This window comes from Papaver somniferum, chromosome 2, assembly GCF_003573695.1.
Source record: "Papaver somniferum cultivar HN1 chromosome 2, ASM357369v1, whole genome shotgun sequence".
NCBI lineage: Eukaryota > Viridiplantae > Streptophyta > Magnoliopsida > Ranunculales > Papaveraceae > Papaver > Papaver somniferum.
The window spans coordinates 136,746,518-136,769,119 of NC_039359.1; the positions used below are offsets into that span (position 1 = coordinate 136,746,518).

General features: G+C 36.0%; 1 protein-coding gene and 1 non-coding gene across 2 annotated transcripts; one reads left to right on the forward strand and one right to left on the reverse strand.

Annotated features, from left to right (window-relative positions):
• Positions 1 to 15,610: 15,610 nt before the first annotated feature.
• LOC113349218 (putative ABC transporter B family member 8) lies at positions 15,611 to 21,204 on the reverse strand. Its single transcript, XM_026593149.1, has 8 exons — positions 20,857 to 21,204; positions 20,708 to 20,762; positions 20,438 to 20,616; positions 18,973 to 19,430; positions 18,145 to 18,865; positions 16,778 to 18,070; positions 16,277 to 16,692; positions 15,611 to 16,175 (listed from the first exon to the last, which is right to left on the reverse strand). Exons 1-8 carry the CDS (start codon positions 21,082 to 21,084, stop codon positions 15,824 to 15,826), a joined length of 3,702 nt encoding a protein of 1,233 aa, XP_026448934.1. The 5' UTR covers positions 21,085 to 21,204; the 3' UTR covers positions 15,611 to 15,823.
• On the forward strand, positions 15,694 to 15,765 carry TRNAC-GCA. The gene has a single exon. It is a non-coding gene; the product is annotated as a tRNA-Cys (tRNA).
• Positions 21,205 to 22,602: the final 1,398 nt, after the last annotated feature.

Consider the following 22,602-nt stretch of genomic DNA (forward strand, 5'->3'; position numbering starts at 1 on the left):
GGTGTTGGCATCCAAATAAGCTAAGTGCATGATCGGGATGAATGAAGCGCAACCATTGCTGAATAATTGGCAGAAGTGCAAGTTGGATGAAACGTAACCATTTTCCGAGTACCTGGCGTAGGCCAAGAGTGAGTAAAGCACAATCATTGTCGAACATTGGCACGGGCCAAAGTTCAGTGCAACACGATAATTGTCGGACCTGAGTTCAAGCTGTCAGTTGCGTGTGTGTGTGTGTGTGTGTGCATCACACACATACCAAAGTGAAAGAGCAAGTTAGAGACGATTATAAAGTGGCTTTATAACCGAGTTTTGGCATAGCCTAACCGTTTGAGACAAGTGCGGCGTCATTCTACACGCCATCACTAAAGTCAGCAGTTAAAAAGTAAACTGTGGCGGTTAGAGAACTGCCTATGGACAGATGGTTGTTCATAGGGCGTGCAACAAAGTTGCATACGGATTGGCCCTGGTTCTTGGCATTATAAATAGCCAGAGAACCCTTGCAGATGAGAGTTGTTCAAGTGTTGAGGAACCACATTGCAGTAGAGAGTAAATTTTGTGTTAGGCTTATAGAATAAGCCTGTAAATCCATTGGTTAAATGAGTTTTGTATCTTCCCCTTAAGCTAATAAAAGAGAGTTTGTTGGCTTATACGTTTTTCCTTAGTATCTTGTTGATTCGATAATACTCCCTAATTCTATGAAGCATAATCATGGCAGGAACCTCTTTTTAGTATGGGCAACATTGCTGGTAGAGAAAATCTAAGTTAAGTCTTCTGTTGCATAACTCAGTGAAGTTGGCTGTTTGCATAGGTGCAAACTTATAAGGCTGAAATGCGAGCGGGTGATAAGAGATCACTTAACCATTGTATTGTCGGGTTATACTTTCGCGAAAAATTGCTTGGAGCATTTTAAGGTGTGACAATTAGGGTATCAGAGCACATGGCTTTGTTTTGGAAGATTTTCTCTGCTTTGCTCGAGTTTAGTTGCTGAAATTATTAGATCGTAATGGCTAGTAAGAAGAGTACGAAGGATACCTTAACTGATAGGGTAACGAACTTGGAAGACAGGATTGGTAATGAGGTATGACATCCCTGATATGTTTGAGGCAAGCCATAATGCAACTAAGAAGCACGCTGATTTGGAAGGACAAATCGATGATGTTAAGACCATGTTCACAAATTCCTTGAAAGAGCTAACTAATGAGTTAGGAGTCTTAAGGAGAATGGTGAGTACGATTAGTTCGGATCATGCTACTGCGGGTGGTAGTGGCAGTGACTTTACGAAGATTAAAGTCCCAGAACCTAAAGCGTTTTCTGGCGCATGAGATGCGAAGGCATTGGAGAGTTTCATGTGGGACATGGACCAATACTTTCAAGGCCGCCATAACCCTGGAAGAGCATAAGGTTACTCTCGTTAGCATGTACCTGGAGGGTGATGCGAAATTGTGGTGGAGAACTAGAACTGATGATGACCTTACTGTTGGTCGTCCAGGCATCGTGACATGGGATGTCATGAAAGAAGAATTGAAAGGTAAATTCTTATCAAGCAATGCGGCTTGTCTACCCAGGGAGAACTTGCGTAAGCTGCGGCATACCTGTACACTATGGGAATACATGAAAGAGTTTTCGTCTCTGATGCTAGATATTTGCAACATGTCTGTGGAAGATAAGTTGTTTAATTTTACATCTGGTTTGCAACAATGGGCTTAGGCCGAAGTGAGAAGGAAGGGTGCAAAAGACCTACCTTCGGCCATTGCAATCGTGGACAGCCTTGCTGATTGTAGGTCAGTCAATACCTCAACTGATGCTAATAAGAAGGGCAAGGATAAAAAAGTCCAGAAGAAGAAGGGTGATGGAAGCAGGAAAAGTTCTAAGGCTAAGGAAAAGAACTATCAAAGGGATGATAGTCAGGCCGTGAAGAACAAAGCTGGTGGTTGTTTCCTATGCAAGGGTCCTCACCTTGCGCGTGATTGTCCTAAGAGAGTAAAATTGTCCGCAATAGTCACTGAGGGTAGTGGCGAGAAAGAAGAAACTGATGAAGTGGAGCATGTTAATCCTATTCAACTATGCAACATAGTAGCACAAAAGGCAGCAACACAACATGGGTTGAGTGGCGCTGACCTGGTTTATGTGAAAGTTGGCATTCACAATCATCGAATCTGGGGCATGGCCGACACAGGTGCTTCGCACACTGTTATGAGTTTGTCGATGGCAGAGTACTTGGTTTGGAATTATATTAGGATGATCACTGCATGAAGACAGTGAATGATGTAGCCAGACCAATCAAGGGGATGGTTGTGGCGAATGTTGAAGTTGGAGAGTGGCGTGGCCAGGTCAGTATAATGGTGATACATCTTAATGATTTTGAGATGATCCTTGGTAATAACTTTTCAAAACAGCAGAGGCAACAATGATGCCTCACCTTGGAGGGATTTTCATACAAAGTCCAGGTGCACGTTGTTTCGCGAAAGGTGTAAAAAATGTCAGTCTGTATGACATAAGGCGCGGCAAAGGCAGAAAAAGTGAGTTTGCGCCTGTAAAATCGTTTTAATAAAGTGTAGCGGAGATTCATGAGGAATTCGGATATCCTATGGATCTTAGCTTTCCTTGCTTGTCGTGACTGAGAAGTATGAAGCAAGGGTCTTACATTGCTATTTGCAAGTGCCTGAACCTGCAAGGTTGTTGAAGTATGGAGGCTTTGGCACATATCTGTTTATTGTTTATGTTTGAAGTTTAAGTTGGGTGTTGTTGATCTTATGGTCTTAGAAGATAGCACACTTTTGTTGGTGTATTTGCTTTGGTTAGTTGTTTGCTTTTAGTAAGGCCGAGTGTTGGCTAGTGGTGTAAATGGGAAGGAAACCTTATGTTTCTTATATAAGGCTAGTGTAATGAATGAAGGTTGTGTTTAAGCAAAAACCTTGTCTCTTTTTGCTTAATGTAAATCTAGTTTATTGGGGAAGCAATACAAGTATACTTAGACAAAGTATGCAATAAGAAACGCTGAAAGCAAAGCAAAGCAAGAAATGAAGTTGGTGGCATAGGCGATTTTGTTGTTGGGAGAGTTACGTAGAAGTGCGAAAGTATTTGGCAACGATAGCATGGAGTAACACAACAAGAATGAAGATGCAAGTCCATTAAGTATATGAGTTAAGAGTAACTCATATATAGGAAGAACATGATGTTGTTTTTCCGCTACATTAAAGCGTATCAGTTTAAAAGAACAAGTAAGGCCTTGTTAGTTTCAAAGGAACGTGAAGAGGAACCTTGTCCAAAGAGACGGTGGGATGTCCGGTGTATCCTAAGTCATGGCTAATGTCATGCATTTCAGTTGAATCTGCACAAGAGTGTTGCAAAGTGATTGAAGAACACTTAGTCTACATTAAGGAATGTTGAATTGCAAGAGTGCAATGTCAATGGAAATTGAAGGCAGTAATCTAAGTTATGCATATCAGGGTGATGTGATGGATTTTTGGCGTGTACACTTAGGCACGGAATGGATGGAGAAAAGATTTGTGATACAGATGTACTCAGATGTGGAAAGTTGGCTTAGAAATAGCTAGCAGATACTGATGAATTTCAGAGAATTTTTGAAAGTGCATATCAATAGATCACAAGAACATTTGGGTGTTAAGATGTGAATCAAGTGGAATTGAAGCATAGTCGACGATGCGACAGTGAAGATGGAATTCATAGGCTTAATGGCAAGGCAAACAAACTAAGTGGCTGCATAAAGTACTAGGCAAAGAAGTTTTGGCAAGGTCAAAGGACAAACAAAGTTTCCAAATTCTGAGAGTGGTTCAGATGCGTACAAGGCCAAGGAAAGTTCAGTAGAGGCTGAAATGATGTTGCATTTGATGAGGACGTTGAATGGATTGGGTGGGGGAGGTATATGACGTGTCCCAACAGTTAAGCGCAACAGTTGCGCTATATTAATGAAGTTGTATCCTAGAAAATGGAGTTGCACAGTCCGACGATGTAGCGCCAACATGGATGAGACAAGAAAGGCTACTTAGCAAATGCAATACGGCGCGATAGTGTTGCATATCCTTATTCAGAGTTATCCCAGCTCAAGGAAAGAGTAAATGATGAAATGTAAAGTCATGAGATGACTTTGGCATCGTTCCAAGTATTGGCCAAGGCTTGGACTATGCACATGCGACAGTAGCGTGGCCAAATACGCCATTGGTGATTATTGTCTGCCAATAAGGATGCAAGTGATGCATATGAAGCATGAAATTGAACTAAGCAAGTCAAGACTCAATTGGCATGATATTTTGGTGTGTGCATCCAAATAAGCTAAGTGCATGATCGGGATGAATGAAGCGCAACCATTGATGAATACTTGACAGAAGTGCAAGTTGGATGAAGTGTAACCATTGTCGAGTACCTAGCGTAGGCCAAGAGTGAGTAAAGCACAATCATTGTCGAACATTGGCATGGGCCAAAGTTCAGTGAAGCATAATTATTTCCATACCTGAGTTCAAGCTGTCAGTTACATGTGTGTGTGTGCATCACACGCATGCCAAAGTGAAAAATCAAGTTAGAGACGGTTATAAAGTGGATTTATAACCGAGTTTGGCATAGCCTAACCGCTTGATACAAGTGTGGCGTCATTCTACACGCCAGCACTAAAGTTAACAGTTAAAAAGTAAACTGTGGCTGTTAGGGAATTGTTTATGGACAGATGGTTGTTCATAGGACATGCAACAGAATTTCATACGGATTGGCCCTGGTTCTTGGCATTATAAATAGCCATAGAACCCTTGCAGATGAGAGTTGTTCAATTGTTGAGGAACCACATTGCAGTAGAGAGTAAATTCTATGTTAGGCTTATAGAATGACCTTGTAAGTTCATTAGTTGTATGAGTTTTGTATCTTCCCCCTAAGCTAATAAAAGAAAGTTTGTTGGCTTATACATTTTTCCTTAGTATCTTGTTGATTCGATAATACTTCCTAATTTTGTGAAGCATAATCATGGAAGGAACATCTTTGTAGTATGGGCAACATTGCTGGTAGAGAAAATCTAAGTTAAGTCTTCCGTTCCATAACTCAGTGAAGTTGGTTGTTTGCATAGGTACAAACATATAAGCATGAAATACGAGTAGGTGATAAGAGATCACTGAACCACTGTATTATCGTGTTATACTTTCGCGAAAAATTGCTTGGAGCATTTGAAGGTGTGACACCAGCTATAGTAAGATTTTGACCATTCTCAAATGCTACTATAATTAAAGCTAAAGTAGGTCATATTGTATCCGGTCTAAGAACTTATTATCAGATAAGATAGAACCGCCAAGGGTGTATACTTTAGTGGTAGAGCATTTGACTGCAGATCAAGAGGTACTAGGACGGTAGGACCGTTCAAGTTCATTTATTTAATACAATAATACCGCTCGATATTAGTTCATTTCTTTAATACAATAATATCGCTCGATATTTTTGTCATGACCACGATGAAGACATTAAGGAGCGCGAAATCGGTGAATGACACTGACCCTACCCAAAATAATTAATATCGTGTATCAATATTGTATCGGCAAGGTACGATATACCTAGACAAAAGATTATATATCGGATTTTATCAATAATACATAATTAACTTTTTAGTTTCATAACTTATAGCTAGATTGCATCATGTTACTCAAAATTGAATGGAATGTATTTATAATGTAAAAACATTAGTTATACTAGTTTTACATGATAATCTAACATCTCCAAACTTAGAATTTGTATGAGAAGAAAAATTAAAACAAAAGAACAATTATTTTTTTATTAATAAATACATTCGTAATCTTACTGATATTGTCGGCCAATATATCGGTACGGTAGGACCGGTACAGTCGATATAATTGGAATATTCATGTATCACCGATATTATGCATATCGTCTAGGTAAAATGCGATACACAATAAATTCCGATATTATTGGCTGATAAGAACGATATTAACTACATAGATCAAACATCACCCTCCAAGACTAAAAATTGACGAAAACATTTGGAGATCTTCTTTTTATCAGGTATGTGAAGACTGAGCCATTCTATTTTACTGCCTATCTTACCATATATCTGTTGAGATTATGTCGTACGACTTCTAGTATATTTACAAAGAAGAAGTTTTGAGTCAATCTTGTCTTGTTAAAAATATCGAGATATGACTAAAGCATATGTGTTCAAAGGTCCTTAACAATATTAATACGAAACAAATTATTTTTTCGAGAATTAATTTGTGGATAAATTGAAGATCGCCCATATAAGTGATTTTATCATTTCAGAATGTTTCAAACAACATAAGAGATAAATTCAGGACTTCTGATATTTCTGCTCAGGGTAGGTTGGAAAACCAGTTTTCAAACCATAAATATATGATTTTAGAAATACAAGGAAGTTTGGAAAACTAGTTCGTAAACCGCAAGTTTATTTGGGAACAGTTCACAGACCGCGGTGAACAAAGTTTTTAATGTTGGTATAAAGGCTTAAGGTTTGCGAACTGTGCCCATCTGAGTTCATAAACCGAGTATGATTGGCGAACCCAGTTCGTGAACAGTGTAAACCTGAGTTCTCAGGCCGAGTAGGATTGGCAAACCCGATTCACGAACCGTAGCTCCCTGACTCGTGAACTTTAGCCTTACGGTTCACGAGCCGTTTCACCGACGGTCCTATTAGAATTTAGCAGATGCTCGAAGAATTTTTTTTTAAATATGTTTAACATTGATATGACTCTCTTAAATACTTCCAAGACTTCAATCACTAAAGCACTTATGTGTGCGCATCATGATTAAACTCTTGAGTGTTAAAATGGACATCAACTTGCTTATAGTTCGAAAGGAATATTTGCCAAATCAGAACGGTCATTATACATGGTTCTGTAAACGAAATACTGTGTATTATTCCATTGTATTTTCATGATTAATTCTCACATGTTTTATTAGAAACCCTAATTATAGTAATCTAAGCAGGGAAAGTGTTTTCTTGATTCTCAAGTTATCTTGACTTGAATACTAAGCAACCCTCAGCCTTGAAAAACTATAAATAGAGATGTTCTTTTAACTGAGAAATTCAATCCATGACACTTTGTGTCCTAGTTGATAGCTAGAGTCGTCCTCTATGAACTTAGGTTTCCTATGAGAAACATAATTAGGTTTACTGCTAAAAGACTTTGCTCTGGGGATTCGTGAAGCCAGGTCCGACTATATTTACCTTCATAGTTCGTGTATCACGATCTTGCTTTTATGTTATCCAGATTCTCGTAATCTCTTTCAGGCAAGATAGATAGAAATCACAAAATTCTCTTCTTTTCAGACTTTGTGATTCTTCAAGATAGATATCTTGAAACTCTTCTTAAGTGATAAGTTGAATATTTTTCTTAAGAGGTGGTAAAAGATCCAAGATTTTCATCTAAGAGAGTGTAAGTGTTCCAAATTGTGAGGTTTGCTAACTTTGTCTATTGCAAATAGATTTCCAAGCCTTGATCTTTGATTTAAAGGGGAATCAAATAGGCTTATTTGTTAGAGGCAAATTGGTACCGAAAGTGTTCACCATGGTTGAAGAAACTCTTAGGCCGTAAAGGACGTCAGCTATGGGAATCAATTGTGTAGAGCCTTGTGAGATTCAAGAGATGTAAGGAGCGCGGCTGTAACTGAATTACTTGGAGGGTGGATGGTCTCAACTAAAAACTAGGTTGATGTATGATGGTAGGCTAGTTTCTGTAGTGGCTTAATACGGCTCAGTGTTCAAATCTGGACGAGGTCCCGAGGTTTTTATGCAGGTGCAGTTTTTCTCGTTAAAAAAATTTCTCCGCGTCTTGCTTTACTTTCACATTATATTTGTGCTTGATATAATTAAAGTAAAAGCAAGTGATTCAATATACAACCTAGACAGTTATTAACTAAAACTGTATAGAACGTACAAGACTTGTTCTTGAGAATTCCTTCCTTAAAATATAGATTACAAGACTTGTTCTTGTTGAATTTCGGTTCGTGTACTGTTCCGATATATACTAGGTTGATCATGTATATTGATTTTTGAGATCATCCAAGAGTTATTAATCACAATAAATTTCACGGAACTTTGATCTAAACTACTGATTGTACAACACAGATAAACCGTATATACATATTGTTCAAAAATCATTAAGTTGGTGTACTTTCAATTTTATTAGGTTTTGTCTTATAAGTCCAAACGAAAAAGTAGGTGGTGTACTTGGTACTATCTCCTTTTCACAACCTTATTATTTGACCCCTCCTTGGATGGTATGAAAGCGTTCAACGATGAACAATATATTCCACCTCATTTCAAAATTTTATGATCAACATGATTTATTATTTGAGTCGATTCTAAATGATAGTAATCCAGAAAAACCATGCAAATTCTAAAATTTCCCTTTTTTTTGCGAGTATAAACTATAAATAAATATTTCGAGAACCTTACCATGCATAAATGACCAGTATATAATCATTATGATCTCATTTGGCCCGTATGATTCTTCATTTGCTTGAACAAAATCCTCAATTATGCTTTGATTTACATGTTCTTGTCCATCCAATAAATAACTTAAATCGGTAGGATCAAAATAAAGATAACCTGATTGGCGATATGTAGATGCACCCACTTCTTCATCCCTACTACAATCTTAATTATCACTACAAAATTTGATATTTGCTAGTTTTTTCTATTTACCTCAACATCTTCTAATTCAAACCTTTCAAACAATGAAACTCTACTCTAATTAACTAACTATAATCCAATTCTAAATAATAATTAATTAATTTCTAATCGATTAATCAACACTAGTTAATTAAGAGCACATTTTCCATTAACAAAAATAGGTGGATAGGGCATTTATAAAATGACCATGTTTTAACTTATATAGTAATTAATTTGATATCTATATAAAAAATGAGTCTAAGTTTTGCAAACGGATGAACCGAATCCATGTCCAATACAATTTCAATGATAATAAGTCTCCCTCCTCCTGATGGCACCTTTTCGAAGGTGTGAAATAATTCGATCCATATGTGTAAAATTTTTCGAATGTCGACCATACACGGCATGCGTCTGAAAATATCTCTAAACAAACCTAGTTAAGTTTTAATACATGGTTAGGATATAATGTAATTTAATTACTTTATAAGGGTGTTTTAGTAATTATTTTAGACGATCCAGCTAGTCAGTGGTCAGTTGACGACCCTAACGCATCAACTGTATGTTCTATGACCCATACCTTAATTATGAACTAAATTTACGATCATTTTACAAAACATCTATAAATAGAAAGTTTAAGGCATCCTTACAATCACTGGCTATTGTCCTCAAAATTTGGAGAATTAGTGGCAGAGGACGAAAATGGTGGCCCATACTTTCCTTTGTTATTATTCGGTCATTTTGAGAAAAAGAAATATGAGGATTGTGGCACACAAAAAAGGAATGAGGTATTAATAAGGTAAATAGCTTTATTTTTATTTGGACACGCAAATCGAGTTGGTCTGGATCAATTCAACTTAACGAAATTATAACACACTAGAAAACAATGCTTAACTATAATTGTGTTTATTTATGAAATCTTTCTATGTAATTCGTTTTTTGCTTTTCTATATAATTTTTTCCTTAAAAAAAGTTCTTTTAGTATTGAAGTGGACACCAAGATAAAGAGGTGGTACTGAAGTTTCTTCCAATGTCGAATGTAGGATTATTATAGACCTTTTTCTATTAATTATATTCGGCCAGGCGAAGCTAGTGATTTTTATTTTTTAGATTAATTGATTAAAATATATATCGCAATTATATTGGTAAATGCATACATTTGATTGATCTCGAAGAAAAAAATATATATGCATTACCAAAATATCTGGCACTATCCAGGATTTATGAAATGTAAAATAAAACACAACAATCATATTAATGCTACCAGATATTTGTGATTCTGTCACTGAATCTCATTAGCGATACAAGAATATGCAAAGAGGCTAGAGATAAATCATCGGGATGAAATTCAAGAGGATTGCTTCAACTAAGTGGGGAAGAAGCTACTTTACAGTGTAGAACAATGTTATTTGGACACAACATTGAATTTAAATGTGACTCGAAACCGATCTTGTTGTTGCTATTTGTAATGTATGCCAAATCAAGATAGATTCAAAAACAAAACTTTCTTTCGAAGTCATAATAACAAAAAATTTAACTTCAAAGCTACGTCTTTTAGTCTAGTTAACATACAAATGCAATACTCTTACAACAAACATAGCAACATTTTGTAACAAATGGGTAAATGAAAAAAATGAAGAACTAGTCAACCGATGAATCATCTCAACATAAGAAATGATATATTCAGAGATCAGTGGATTCTATATTACTCCCACACTTCTCGTTGAGAGCATTGGTGAATTATTTTCCATTTTATTATAAAACTTATATAGAAAAAGAGACACATAAAGAAGAAAGAAAAACAAAGGCGGTATCATCGGATTTTTACATAGTAAATTCAATACAACGTTATACCCTAAGGCGTCTCATAACGATATTACTGCATGGAGAGTTGTGTAGTATCAATTTTTTCTTTTTTTTATAACAATTTCCTTATTTACATTGAGTGAATCGAAATTGGATCAAAGAAAGTGAAATCCTAGTCTACCTTCTTCCAACTAAGGATCATCTCGGTATCTCTAATCACTCTTTCTCTTTACAGATTATCATCTCGGTGATCTCAATTCCATCTTACTGATTAATTTGATATTTCAAAATTTCTTAAATATTTTAAAATATCTTTGCATTTGATTTAAATTTCATAATTTCTTTGTATTAATTTGACAATTAGATTTCAGAATTTTGTAGTAGCAATGGCCAAGACAGACAAGTCACAAAAGAACCTACCGGGGGAAATTATAAGAAATGAATTCCTGAAACTCATGGTAAATCAATATATCTTTATAAGTAATTTCCATGATTCATTGAAATGTATGATCTATAAACACCATTTCTTTAAAATTTAATATAAATTTCTAAATGAGATCTAATATTCCCCTTAAAAGGATAAGATCGCAATCGAAAGAAGAGTAAAAAAAAAAAAATCAAGTCCAAGAATTATTGTATTGTATATGAGGAGAAGGTTTCAATACTGCTGCCCTTCATTGGGCACATCAAGAGAAAATCGAAAACAAAAAATGGTGCATTTAAAAAAATCACCATTAGACTCTTTTGAAGTAATATTTTTCCCTTTTCCACCCGATTGTGATGAATGAGCATGTGAATTTGACGATTGTACATCTTCACTTGCTATTGATGTTGTGAATATACAAAAGTTTCACATTTATTGATTTATCATCTTAAATCCTAATTTAAAAATAAAAATAAAAATGTAAAGCGGTAACTTTTATTGGTAAACAACATATAAAGATTATTTAAAAAAAAGGTCATTAAGATAAAATTTGATGCATCTTCTTTTATTTGAATAAATGGTTTGAGTAGTACAAATCCGAATTAATTTCTAGACTTGGCCATAATAATTACATAAGTTAAGAATCAATAGCAAAGGAATAATAAATCATCATTGGTTTAATAAATCAATTTTATAAAAAACTAGCAATATATCAGAACTTTGATTCATTTGTTAAAATTAACATGTGTTTGATTCTTTATGAATAAAAAACCGTAATATTTTTTTAAATAATGCGAAAAGGTGATACTTCATTCCTCCCTAAAATAATTGATATTTTCCATTATGTGTTATAAGACTTAGTTTGACGACACATGTAACCCTAGGTTTCAATGTCAATAAATCAATTTTACAAAAATCTAGCAACATATCAGAACTTTGATTCATTTGTTAACATTAACATGTGTTTGAAACTTTATGAACAAAAAACCGTAATATTTTTTTAAAGAATGCGAAAAGGCGATACTTCATTCATCCCTAAAACAATTGATATTTTTCCTTCTGTTTAATAAGACTTAGTTTGAATCCCTGGGTTTCGATCTCACTGGTAACCATTTCCCCCTTTTTAATATCTAATTTACACTCTTAGATTTCTAGTTTATAATAGTAATATCTTCCCTTCAAATGTTTTGATTGTTTACCAAAATCAAGAAAAAGGTTCAAACTCTAGTTTCTTCATCAGTTTCCAAGTTCAAACAGTTGATCTACTTCTCCTTCACTCGATTTTAAATTTACAACATAATACAACAATATTTGACCTCATAATCTTTTTTTATATAAAAATAAATCAATGGATCATTCAAAAAATCGTGCCACAATATCAAAATACTCGAGGTGAATTTCGTGTAAATTCTAGATGAAAGGTTTTTTTTATCCATCTACATTTCAAAATTTAAGAAATGTAAAAATGATGAAAGGTTTTTTTGATTACCTTTTATATTTGGAACTTTCCCAACAGTAGCAATAGGGACACCATTCAAGCCACCAGACCATAACACGGTCCCATAACCTCCAATTTTAACTTTGTTGTTTTCCTGTGATATCCATCAAAGATAATCAGAAACACATCTTTTGCGTCTTGTGAACACTGCGACGCTTCCTTCACGTCCTCATATATTGACTCATACCAAAGTAGTTCCTCTGCAGTAATTACGCTTGAAGTTGTTACAGGTGTAGATATGGTCTTAGCTAGCATCATTATGAGTATCTTCAGATTCCGTATCTTTATTCCATCTATCAACCTCCTTAACATACACATTCTCATCTTTTATATATTTAAATGGCTCGAGGGTTTGATAATATCTCGGTTGCTCGAGGGATGGAGTGGAGAAACTAAAAAGGAAAACCATGAGGATGGCTAGAATCACCAAGACGATCAACTTGAGTACAACCCCTGCTGCTACCACCTTCCATACTGCCACCACCCTCCATTTCATCAGTGTCACTGACAAAAACAAAATTAGACGCAACATATATCAGAAACTGTGAAATAAGAGATAATTGTCTAAGTATATAATCAATGTGTTGTATAATAATTCTTGAGAGTTAGATCATCACTTAATATCTTGTACAGTAACACTTTTTTTTTTATGGCATGGTCAAAAATGAGGACATTGTTTTAAACTATGAGGATAACGATGAGCACAACAGGTGCACCAAAAAAAAGGAAAAATATGTAATACATCACTAACCGAGATGAAAAAAATTGTCTAAAAATTTGAAATAAAGGATTTAAGTGGCTAAAAATTCAATCATTACTTTAGAAGAGGACAACCATGCCGACCAAGTTCAAGTGAACCATTATATATCACCTTCCTCCATGTGTCACTGAAAAGAACAAGTACGCAAAATATCACTAAACATCCGAGCATTACTTTAAACAAAGTAAATATTAGAGGTAAAAAGATGTGTTTTGGAAGTTTACAACTATTTACATAATATTTAAGATCCTACTTGAAAGAAAGTAGATAAATAATTCATGATAAAATAAACTAGAAAAGTCACCTTGGTCTCCACTGAATTTTGTTAAGATGATACTATCTGTATCTGAATATAAAAAAGTACAAGGCCTCCTATTTATAACAGTACTAGTGAAACAAGGATATGTTATTATAGTTATAGCAGATGAAAGAGAACCCAAAACACTAGGGGGGTTTTTTTACCCAAAAAGGCAGCATAAGACATCGGAAAAACATGCAGTAAATTTTAAAGTACAAGGAAATAAGATTCAGAAGAAGAAAACCTTAAACATCTGTTCAGTTATCAATGCTTTTAGTTATATCCAGAAGCATTAAAAGTATACCAAATCCGGAAAAGATAGGAAAATCAGGTTTGAATCAATCAGTAAGGGATGGCTTCATTTGCTAAGCTAGATGTGTTATGGAAAAAGTATACCAAATCGGAAAGAAATGGTAAAAAAAAAAACAGTTTTAAGGTGGATATATTTGCTTTGAAGTGATTACTTTTAATTACAAAAAAATTTAATTATGATAATAAGCTTGGAGAAGGAGAATTTGGTAGTGTTTATTGGGAACAACTATGGGACGATCAGCAAATTGATGTACTTGATCAGATAATGTGGCATGGCTCAGTTTCGTATTCATACTCTTAATTTGATTACTCAACATGTATTTCTTAGTATTATAATGGAATTAATCCACCCCCATTAACAAAACGTGTGAGAGTACATAGAATAATGGTTAACAATGATAGCATGGATGGAGAGAGAGAATGTGTGATGGTGAGTGTGTGAAAGGTGTGAGTATATTGTATGTTCTAACAAAACGAGTGAGTGTAAGAGAGAATTGAGTCGAGAGAAGGTACCTATATATTCTTAGAAATCTGATCTCTGTCTTGTAAAAAAACTATCTTTTCTTATAATCAATATTGATTCAAACTGTCAGTATAAATTCAATCTAAATCTAGTATGGCATTGGTATCAAATCTGAAAATTGAAATTATCATGATATCGATCCTTCTTCCACTAATCAACCCTAAATTTATTTAATTCATCTTCTTCTTCTTCTGTTGTTTTTCATCAAATTTATGATACAATTAAAACTCATAGAGTTGTGGAGTTTGGCTTGAAGATTCATGGAGTTCGAATAAAGTTGTTGTTACCGATGGTTCTTGGTGTGAATTAGGATTTGATCTTGATGCTTCACTTGCTACATTAACGAACAAGATTAAGCAATTATCTTAGATTTGGAATTAGGTTTACTCACTTAAGCTCCTGGAGATTCTTGTTTTCTTCATTGGTTTACGATTGGAACTTGATTCTTCTACCTAACTGCTTAAATCGAATATATTATGGTAATCTCTAATTTCATCTTTATATTACTTCAGATTTAATCTCTTGTGTTCAATTTCTATATCACTATCTCATCAAGATTCAATTTCATCTTCAAATATGTTTTCATTATAACTAGGATTGAATTTGAACTAGTTATTTTATCAAGTCCTACTGGTATTAATGCCTGATACTACTAAATCTGAACATGCTTGTTACCACTATATTGAGTTAGTTAGGTGCAAACTTAATTGTGTACCATTTGAAATTAAAACGAATGTCTTCTAAAAATTAGATGATGATTGGTGTGTGTGTGCAGAATTTTTGCTGCACCAATTATGTGCTTAAACTGCTTCTTTTTAGTTCATCCTCTCAATGTTATATTGGTATACTCTTCACCATTTTAAAGTTTCTCCAGCTATATGCCATTTATCAACCCTGCTATATATATAATACATAACATTTTTCTGCAACCAAGAATTACTCTGAGCTTTCTCTCTTTCTGCTTCCCTACCCGAGACCATCCCTAACTTTAGAATTCTAATTTCACAACTAAAAAACTGGTTTTTTGACTGAAGCAGTCTTTGAACGACCTTGGTTTAGACGAAGATTGTCGTGCTCAAGCTTCCGAAACTAATTAGCCACTACAAATCCCAAATACCAACTAATTAACCACCATTCAAAACAATTTCCTAATGTGCAACTAGCACTCAAAACAATAATTCGAAATGCCTCAAATATTCCAAACATAGTATAGTTATAATTTCTTCACGAAAGATACAACGGAAACCGGAAGGAGAAAGTTTTGATCATGCAAGAGGTTCCTTGATTCTCATTTCCTAGCATAACGAGTGCACGTGGATTGATCTGTGTGTGAAAGGATTTTAGGCGGGATTTGTCCAAGGGAGGAATCATCAGAGAACGTTTTTTAAAATTAACGAGGAGAGATGCAAAAACCTGTAACAGTATAACCACCAAGGGTCCATAGCTCAGTGGTAGAGCATTTGACTGCAGATCAAGAGGTCACCGGTTCGAACCCGGTTGGGCCCTTTTTACCCGTCTTTTTTTACTAAATTTAAAGTAAGATTACCGGTTCTTTTTACACATTTCATTTTTGAAGACTGGCTAGGTTAAAGAAAGCTCCTCGCTTACTCTTCAGCTCTTGATATGTACCCCGCTCGACCACCCTACCATCACCAACAAAGGCAATGGAATCAAGTTTCTTGACTGTGTTGAGCCGATGCGCCACTATAATGGTTGTCCTCCCTACCATTATTCGGTCTAGCACTTCTTGCACAACCTGTTCTGACTGTACATCAAGAGCACTAGTAGCTTCATCAAGTAACAAAATAGTTGGGTTTCGAATGATCGCTCTTGCTATGGCTATCCGCTGTTTTTGCCCTCCTGATAGTTGCACTCCTCTGTCTCCACATTCAGTTTCATAGCCGTTCTTCAGAGTTCTGAACATAAAAAGATAATTCTGTCAGGAAAGCTCCCAATGGACCGAATATGTATTGTAATTTTCAAGTACAATGTGCGTTGCATATTGTGAGTAACTTACGAGATAAAGTCGTGTGCATTGGCAGCTTTAGCAGCCTCAACCACCTCAGCTTCAGATGCCTCCAACTTCCCAAATACAATGTTATCGCGTATGGTTCCTGAATAGATACCAGGTTCTTGACTAACCAGTGCAGTGTGTCCTCTGTACCATGCTAGGTTAAGTTCTCTCAAGTCAACTCCATCTACCTTGATCACTCCTCTCTCGACATCGTAAAATCTTAAGATCATTCCTATTATCGTGGATTTACCGCACCCGCTTTTTCCTACAAAACCAATACTTGTACCTGCCTTCACCTTCAAAGAAAATTGACGCAGCACTAAAAACTCAGGCCTACTTGGGTATGCGAAATCAACTTTGTTTATCTCTATTGCACCAGAAATCCTCTCCAACTTTGACGAGTTCGTACTATCATTTTCCTGCCACAAATTAGATTTATTACATTTTTGCAGTTGCAACTATGGAAAAGGTTTCGCAGACTGAGAAGTAAAAGTGCGCGTCTACCTGACAAGGTCCTTCAATCAAGGACTGCCGGTCTAGCACCTCGAACACTGATGCAACAGCAGTCGCACCCTTTGCTAAGTCAGACGTCATGCTCCCAGCTTCGGCAATCACCCTGCCGGTGCTTACCAATATGAAGAAGGTCTTGAAAACATCTCCAGAAGATATCTGACCTGACTCAACTAGCTTTCCACCGTACCAAAAATCCAAAGCCCATGACATATAAGTAAGACATAATGCAGAACCCATCCCTATACCTGCAAACCATGATTTTTTTGTCGCTTCTTTTCTTGGCTCTTCTTGAGCTTCATCAAATATCTGGAGAACTTTGCCAACGCTCCCGAAGGAGGTCACAACTCTGTGATTGTACACAGCTTCAACAGCAATTTGAGTACTTTGATGCTGTGCCTTGACGAAATTCGTGGAAATACTCGAGAGTAGAACTTTGCGAGTGTAAAAGCACAATATTGTTAATGGTTGAACTGCAATCATGACTAATGCGAGCTTCCAAGCTACGACTAGACCCATAATCATGGCTATAATGACAGCTGAAGAAGTTTGGAGTAACAGAGAAACCCGATCGGCCACTAGTGATTTAACTAATGAAGCTTCATTGCTTAGACGAGAAGACAGTACCCCGCTTGAGTTTTGCTCTTGGTCGAACCATGCAGCTTCAAAGGTGAGGATCTTCTCTAACATTCTCAATCTTATTCTTCTGGTTAAGCGTTCACCCATATACGCAAAATTATAGTGTTGGATGAGGTTTACAATGATGGAGACGACAGTGAGGGAGGAGAAGATTAATGTATACGTACGTATACGAGCTTTCATCTCGTCGTGGTTTTGAATAAAGAATGCAGCAATCATACCACCAATTGTTAACGCATATACTGGTTGCACTGCTCCAAAAACAACCGCTGAGAGACTGCCAACTAGGCCTTGTTTCCATTCAGGAGAATTCATAGATAAAAGCCGCTGAAAAGATGGAGGAGGATAAGAGGGTACGATGGATGTGTTGTCAAAGGCTAATGGAGATGCGAACCAGGAAGAAGCAGGACTTGATCTTGTTAAGCTTAAGCGGTTTGCACTACTTCTAGTAAGTGAAGAACCAAACTCGGATACCGCCATCTCGTGATCATCCACACTAAATTGCCTTTGTAATTTTGCTAGTTTTGCATAATGCCCATTTTTCTTACTAATGAGATCACTGTGAGAACCGTTTTCGATGATACAACCTCCGCTGACAACTGCAATTTGGTCTGCATTTTTTACAGTTGAAAGTTTGTGTGCAACAACCTGATGATATGAGGTACAAAAATGTGAGAGTATATAGCTAAGGTGCAACTGTGATTGTTAAAAAACGTACGTACCAATGTTGTTCTGCCCATGGAGGCTTGATCGAGGGCATTTTGGACTAGTGCTTCAGATTCTGAGTCTAAGGCACTAGTTGCTTCATCTAGGAGAAGAATTGAGGGGTTCTTGATAATGGCTCTAGCAATGGCGATTCGTTGCTTTTGCCCACCGGATAAAAGAGCTCCACGTTCACCAACCTTAGTTTCATATCCTTCTGGTAACTGCCTTATGAAGTTATGAGCATTAGCTGCCATTGTTGCAGCTATAATCTCATCCATGGTTGCATCTGGTTTCCCAAACATGATGTTCTCCTTTATCGATGTTCCGAACAATGCGTGGTCTTGACTAACAAGACCCATTTTCCCCCTTATGCATTTCAGTTGTAGCTTTTTTATATCTGCGCCATCAATCTTTATTACTCCGGAATCGGAATCATAAAATCTTTGTAACAATGCAATTGCAGTTGACTTCCCACACCCGCTTGCCCCCACGAGTGCAACTGTTTGGCCTGCCTGAACCTTAAGATTGAAATCTCTGAGAACAATTGAATCCGGCCGGGACGGGTATGTGAACTCCACGTGCTCGAACTCAATTTCTCCATGCACTTGATCTAATACCATACCCTTCATATCCTCTCCGTCAATTATAGGAACCCGGTCGATCCTCTTGAAAATTCTAGTTGCAGCAATTGAAGCTTCTGTGAAATACTTAAGATCAGGAAGCGCCACCCCAAGAGATCTGCATGACATTTTGCAATCTCTCATTAAAAATGCACTTACTCAACAAATGCTCTTAAAATAACACTATAATATGCACATAAATGAAATAGCTAGAAAACCACGTACAATCCGCTCAAGACAAAAGTGATTCCTGCAGCGTAAATGTTTCCTCCACTCTCCCCTTTGCACATTACCAGATGACTACCATACCAGGCAAGAAAAGCCCATATCGTAAACGAAAGACCAGTACTGCCTACAGCTAGACCTTTTGCAATACCTTGTTTCATACCAAGCTTCACTGTTTTATCAAGAATCATTGAATATCTCTCAACAATCCTCTTTTCAGCCGTGAACGAATAGACTGTTTTGATTGAGCTTAAAGCTTGCTCTACAATCATGTTTGCTTTACTGTATTCTTTGTGTGATTTCTTAGAAAGATGAAGAAGGTATTTCCCATATATGATTCCAGGAATAATGAGAAGGATTATTAAGGGAAAGGCTAACAAGGCAAGTCTCCACGAGAAGTACATTGAGAATGCAAGTCCAGAGATAAATGCCGATGTATGCATCAAGAATAGTGGCACCTGTTATTTGTGAGATCAAGTTCATGCACACTGTTAGCTTCTCATCATCTCAGTAATTACTAGTCGCATTACTACATTCAATACTTAGTAAACAAAATAAGCACACTAGTAAGGGCCAAGAGAGAGCTCTTAACCGGCTCTTGCTCCATAGGATGAGCCAAGTAAGGGCTAGCAGGTCAGTTTCCTCTCAAAGTATATTTATGTCTAGCTATTTTCCTCGTATTTTTACGAACTAATATACTACCTCCATGAGGTATTATCACTTTTTAGTTATAGCCTAAAAATAACAAATTGAAAACGCAATAATAATTCTTTTCCAGGAAGGGGTAGTATAATTTGAAGATCCTCCCCACTAAAATTTAAAGACGGCAAGGAATAAGTTGTAGCTTTTCAAAAAGGGAAATTGTCTATACATTTTTAGTGGAAATGTATGATACTGATATACCTATAAATACTACTTTAGCTTTCGCATTTTCTTTTGATCTACTTTAGGTCTAATTAGCTTTCTCTTTTTCTTTTTGATTAATAATAGTCCATTATGAGCTACAGACACACCTACACCGCTTTAGTTTATCATCATCTACATTCTACAGGATCTGCAGTGAAAAGGGAGTATACTGAATAGTGGGGGTAGGAAGCGAAAATGGGCTCGTGCATAATAAATACTATTTAGCTACCAATGCATGCATGTGTCAGAATTCTCAATGAAAAGCCGTAATGTCCATGCTTGGGCGATTATAAATACGTACGCACACTACACTAATTTAACGTGTTGGAGGTTTAAAAATATAGAAAAATATTTGACAGGCCGTTCCTCAGGAAGAATCCAAAACCGTCCTCTCATTTAATTTTTTTGTTTTGTTTTGTTTTTTTTGGTTTTGGGTGTGTTTCATTCGCATGGGATCTACCATTCCAAAGTAAGATTTTATTTCAGGTCATGTAAAACAACGGTCGATCAAGAATTATGACCCTTGTGTGAATGGATTTCAAAGTTTTTAACTTCTTACCTTTTCACTAAGAACTTCTTGAGTGAGAGAAGTATCTTTTGAAATGCTGTTAATAATCTCTGAAGTGGTTGCTTCTTGTGAATCGAAAAATCCAACTTCTTGTCTAAGAATCGATTCTAGATACTTATACCGAATCCGAAGAACTTGCCGTTCACTTGTTCTGCTCCAACAATATCCTTCTGTAGATATATTTCAATGAACATGATCAGTCTATGAGAAACACTTGAATTCTAACTAGTTATACAGGTATATTGGATGCTGAATACTTACCCATAAAACATACCACCAAAACTGCTAATCCCAAATAAACAAAGTGCAAACTGACCTATAAACCTCAAAAGCAAAATAATGAGAATTCGCCAGGAAATTATCTGAAGAAGGAAAAAAAAAAAAGAGGTAGAATATGGCTTTCATCTTACCTTTTCAACTTCAGTCATGAAATTTCCATTATTTTGCGTTGTCTTACCATACCCTAAGCTATTCATGAGACGACTAGCAAAAACTAGTAACCAGTTGGTTGACATGCCATCACCTACTGCTCCAATAGTACCCAGCACCATTAACAAAACATCAATCCAATCAGCGTACCTGAATATTACAGCTAGTGATTTACTCTCCTGCTCTTTGGATTTGGAATTACTCATCATGATTACTTGTGATAACAAAGAATAGAATGTTCGAAGTTTGCGCAAGATCAAAACGGAAGAGTGCGCGCCGGAAGTTCTTACTCAAGTAGATTTATATTTGCTAATTAATCGTGCATCATATATTGAGTATGAATGCATTAGTTACATGATAGCTCATAAGCTTTATTTTTATATATGTAGGGTTGGTTGCGTATACTTTGTAATATCATGTTTCTTCTTTTTTACGTTGCTTTTCGATTCAAAATATTAAATTATGGAGAAACATCTGTGCATGGGGTGGTCAGTTGGTCACTACTCGAGAATGTTATTGATTACAACCCTAAATTGGGTCGTTTTGCACCTTTTAAAAGTTAATTTTATAGTTACAAAACGCTAATTCGTGGTGTCATATTTGTCTAGCTACCTAAGCTAAGTAACTTTAGCTTTGCATTTGATATCGTGAGGTGATATAAATATTTATTTATTATCCCCACATGTCTATATTAGTTACTTTTGGCTAAAGATTGAACGTTGAACCCTTTGTTATGGCTAGGTGAGGACAAGAACTTGTAATGCTTTATGATCATGCCATTAGTTTTTGCAAAGCTGGCCAAATGTACCCGTGCATCTGCATCAAAGAGTTGTTAGCTGCATGACCATGAACACAAAACCTTAGGATTGGTGCAAATGCTGTATGGCCCATATGTAAATATTAGAATCAAAGGCCAGATAGTTGAACTGTAGAAATTACTGCGATTGCATGACAACAAACTTATTCTATATTCATTACTTTTTATTAATGTTTGATCAACTCTAAGATATGGCTAGTTGAGGACAAAAAAGTTGCAATGCTTCGTAAATTGTAATCATACCATTAGTTATATATTGCAAATAGTGGTTCTATGCGTACCGTTTAAATAAACACTCTAGAAACCGTGCACTAATATAGAATGGCCCCACGGCATGAGAATTTGCAGGGATCCGTTTTGCGAGGCCATCAAGTTGAGGTTTGAGAGGGGGCAGTTTTTAAAGTGTCTGTTTGAGCGGTATACTAAGAATTTTTGTATTCCAAAGCAGAATAAAGGCAAAATATTCCAATGTATTTAAGCATCAAGGTAGTGTATTCACAAAACTTTAGGATTGGTGCAAAAGTCATGCCTAAATATTTGAAAGGTTGAAATTACTTCTCTATTGAAAGTCTCAAGTGCATAGAAGATTTAGATAGGCGGCCTGGTGAGACGTTATATAGATACATGGATCATTCTATTCTGCTCACGTTAAACCCATAATTAATTTTTCTTTTTTAAAAATAATTCTTCTTGGAGATAGACATATGTCACGCTAACATATAACATTTATATTTTGGAAATAAGAAAAAAAATAAGTGGGTTTGCCGGGTCCTATAATTGGATGAATAAAAATTTTGTATAATGCTTACCAAAAAAAGTAAATTGTATAATAAAAATTAAGCTAAGAAGTACTGCTATCTAGTTCGAGTATTACTCTGTGTTAGTTGTGCAACTCGTGTTTCTTCGCTAT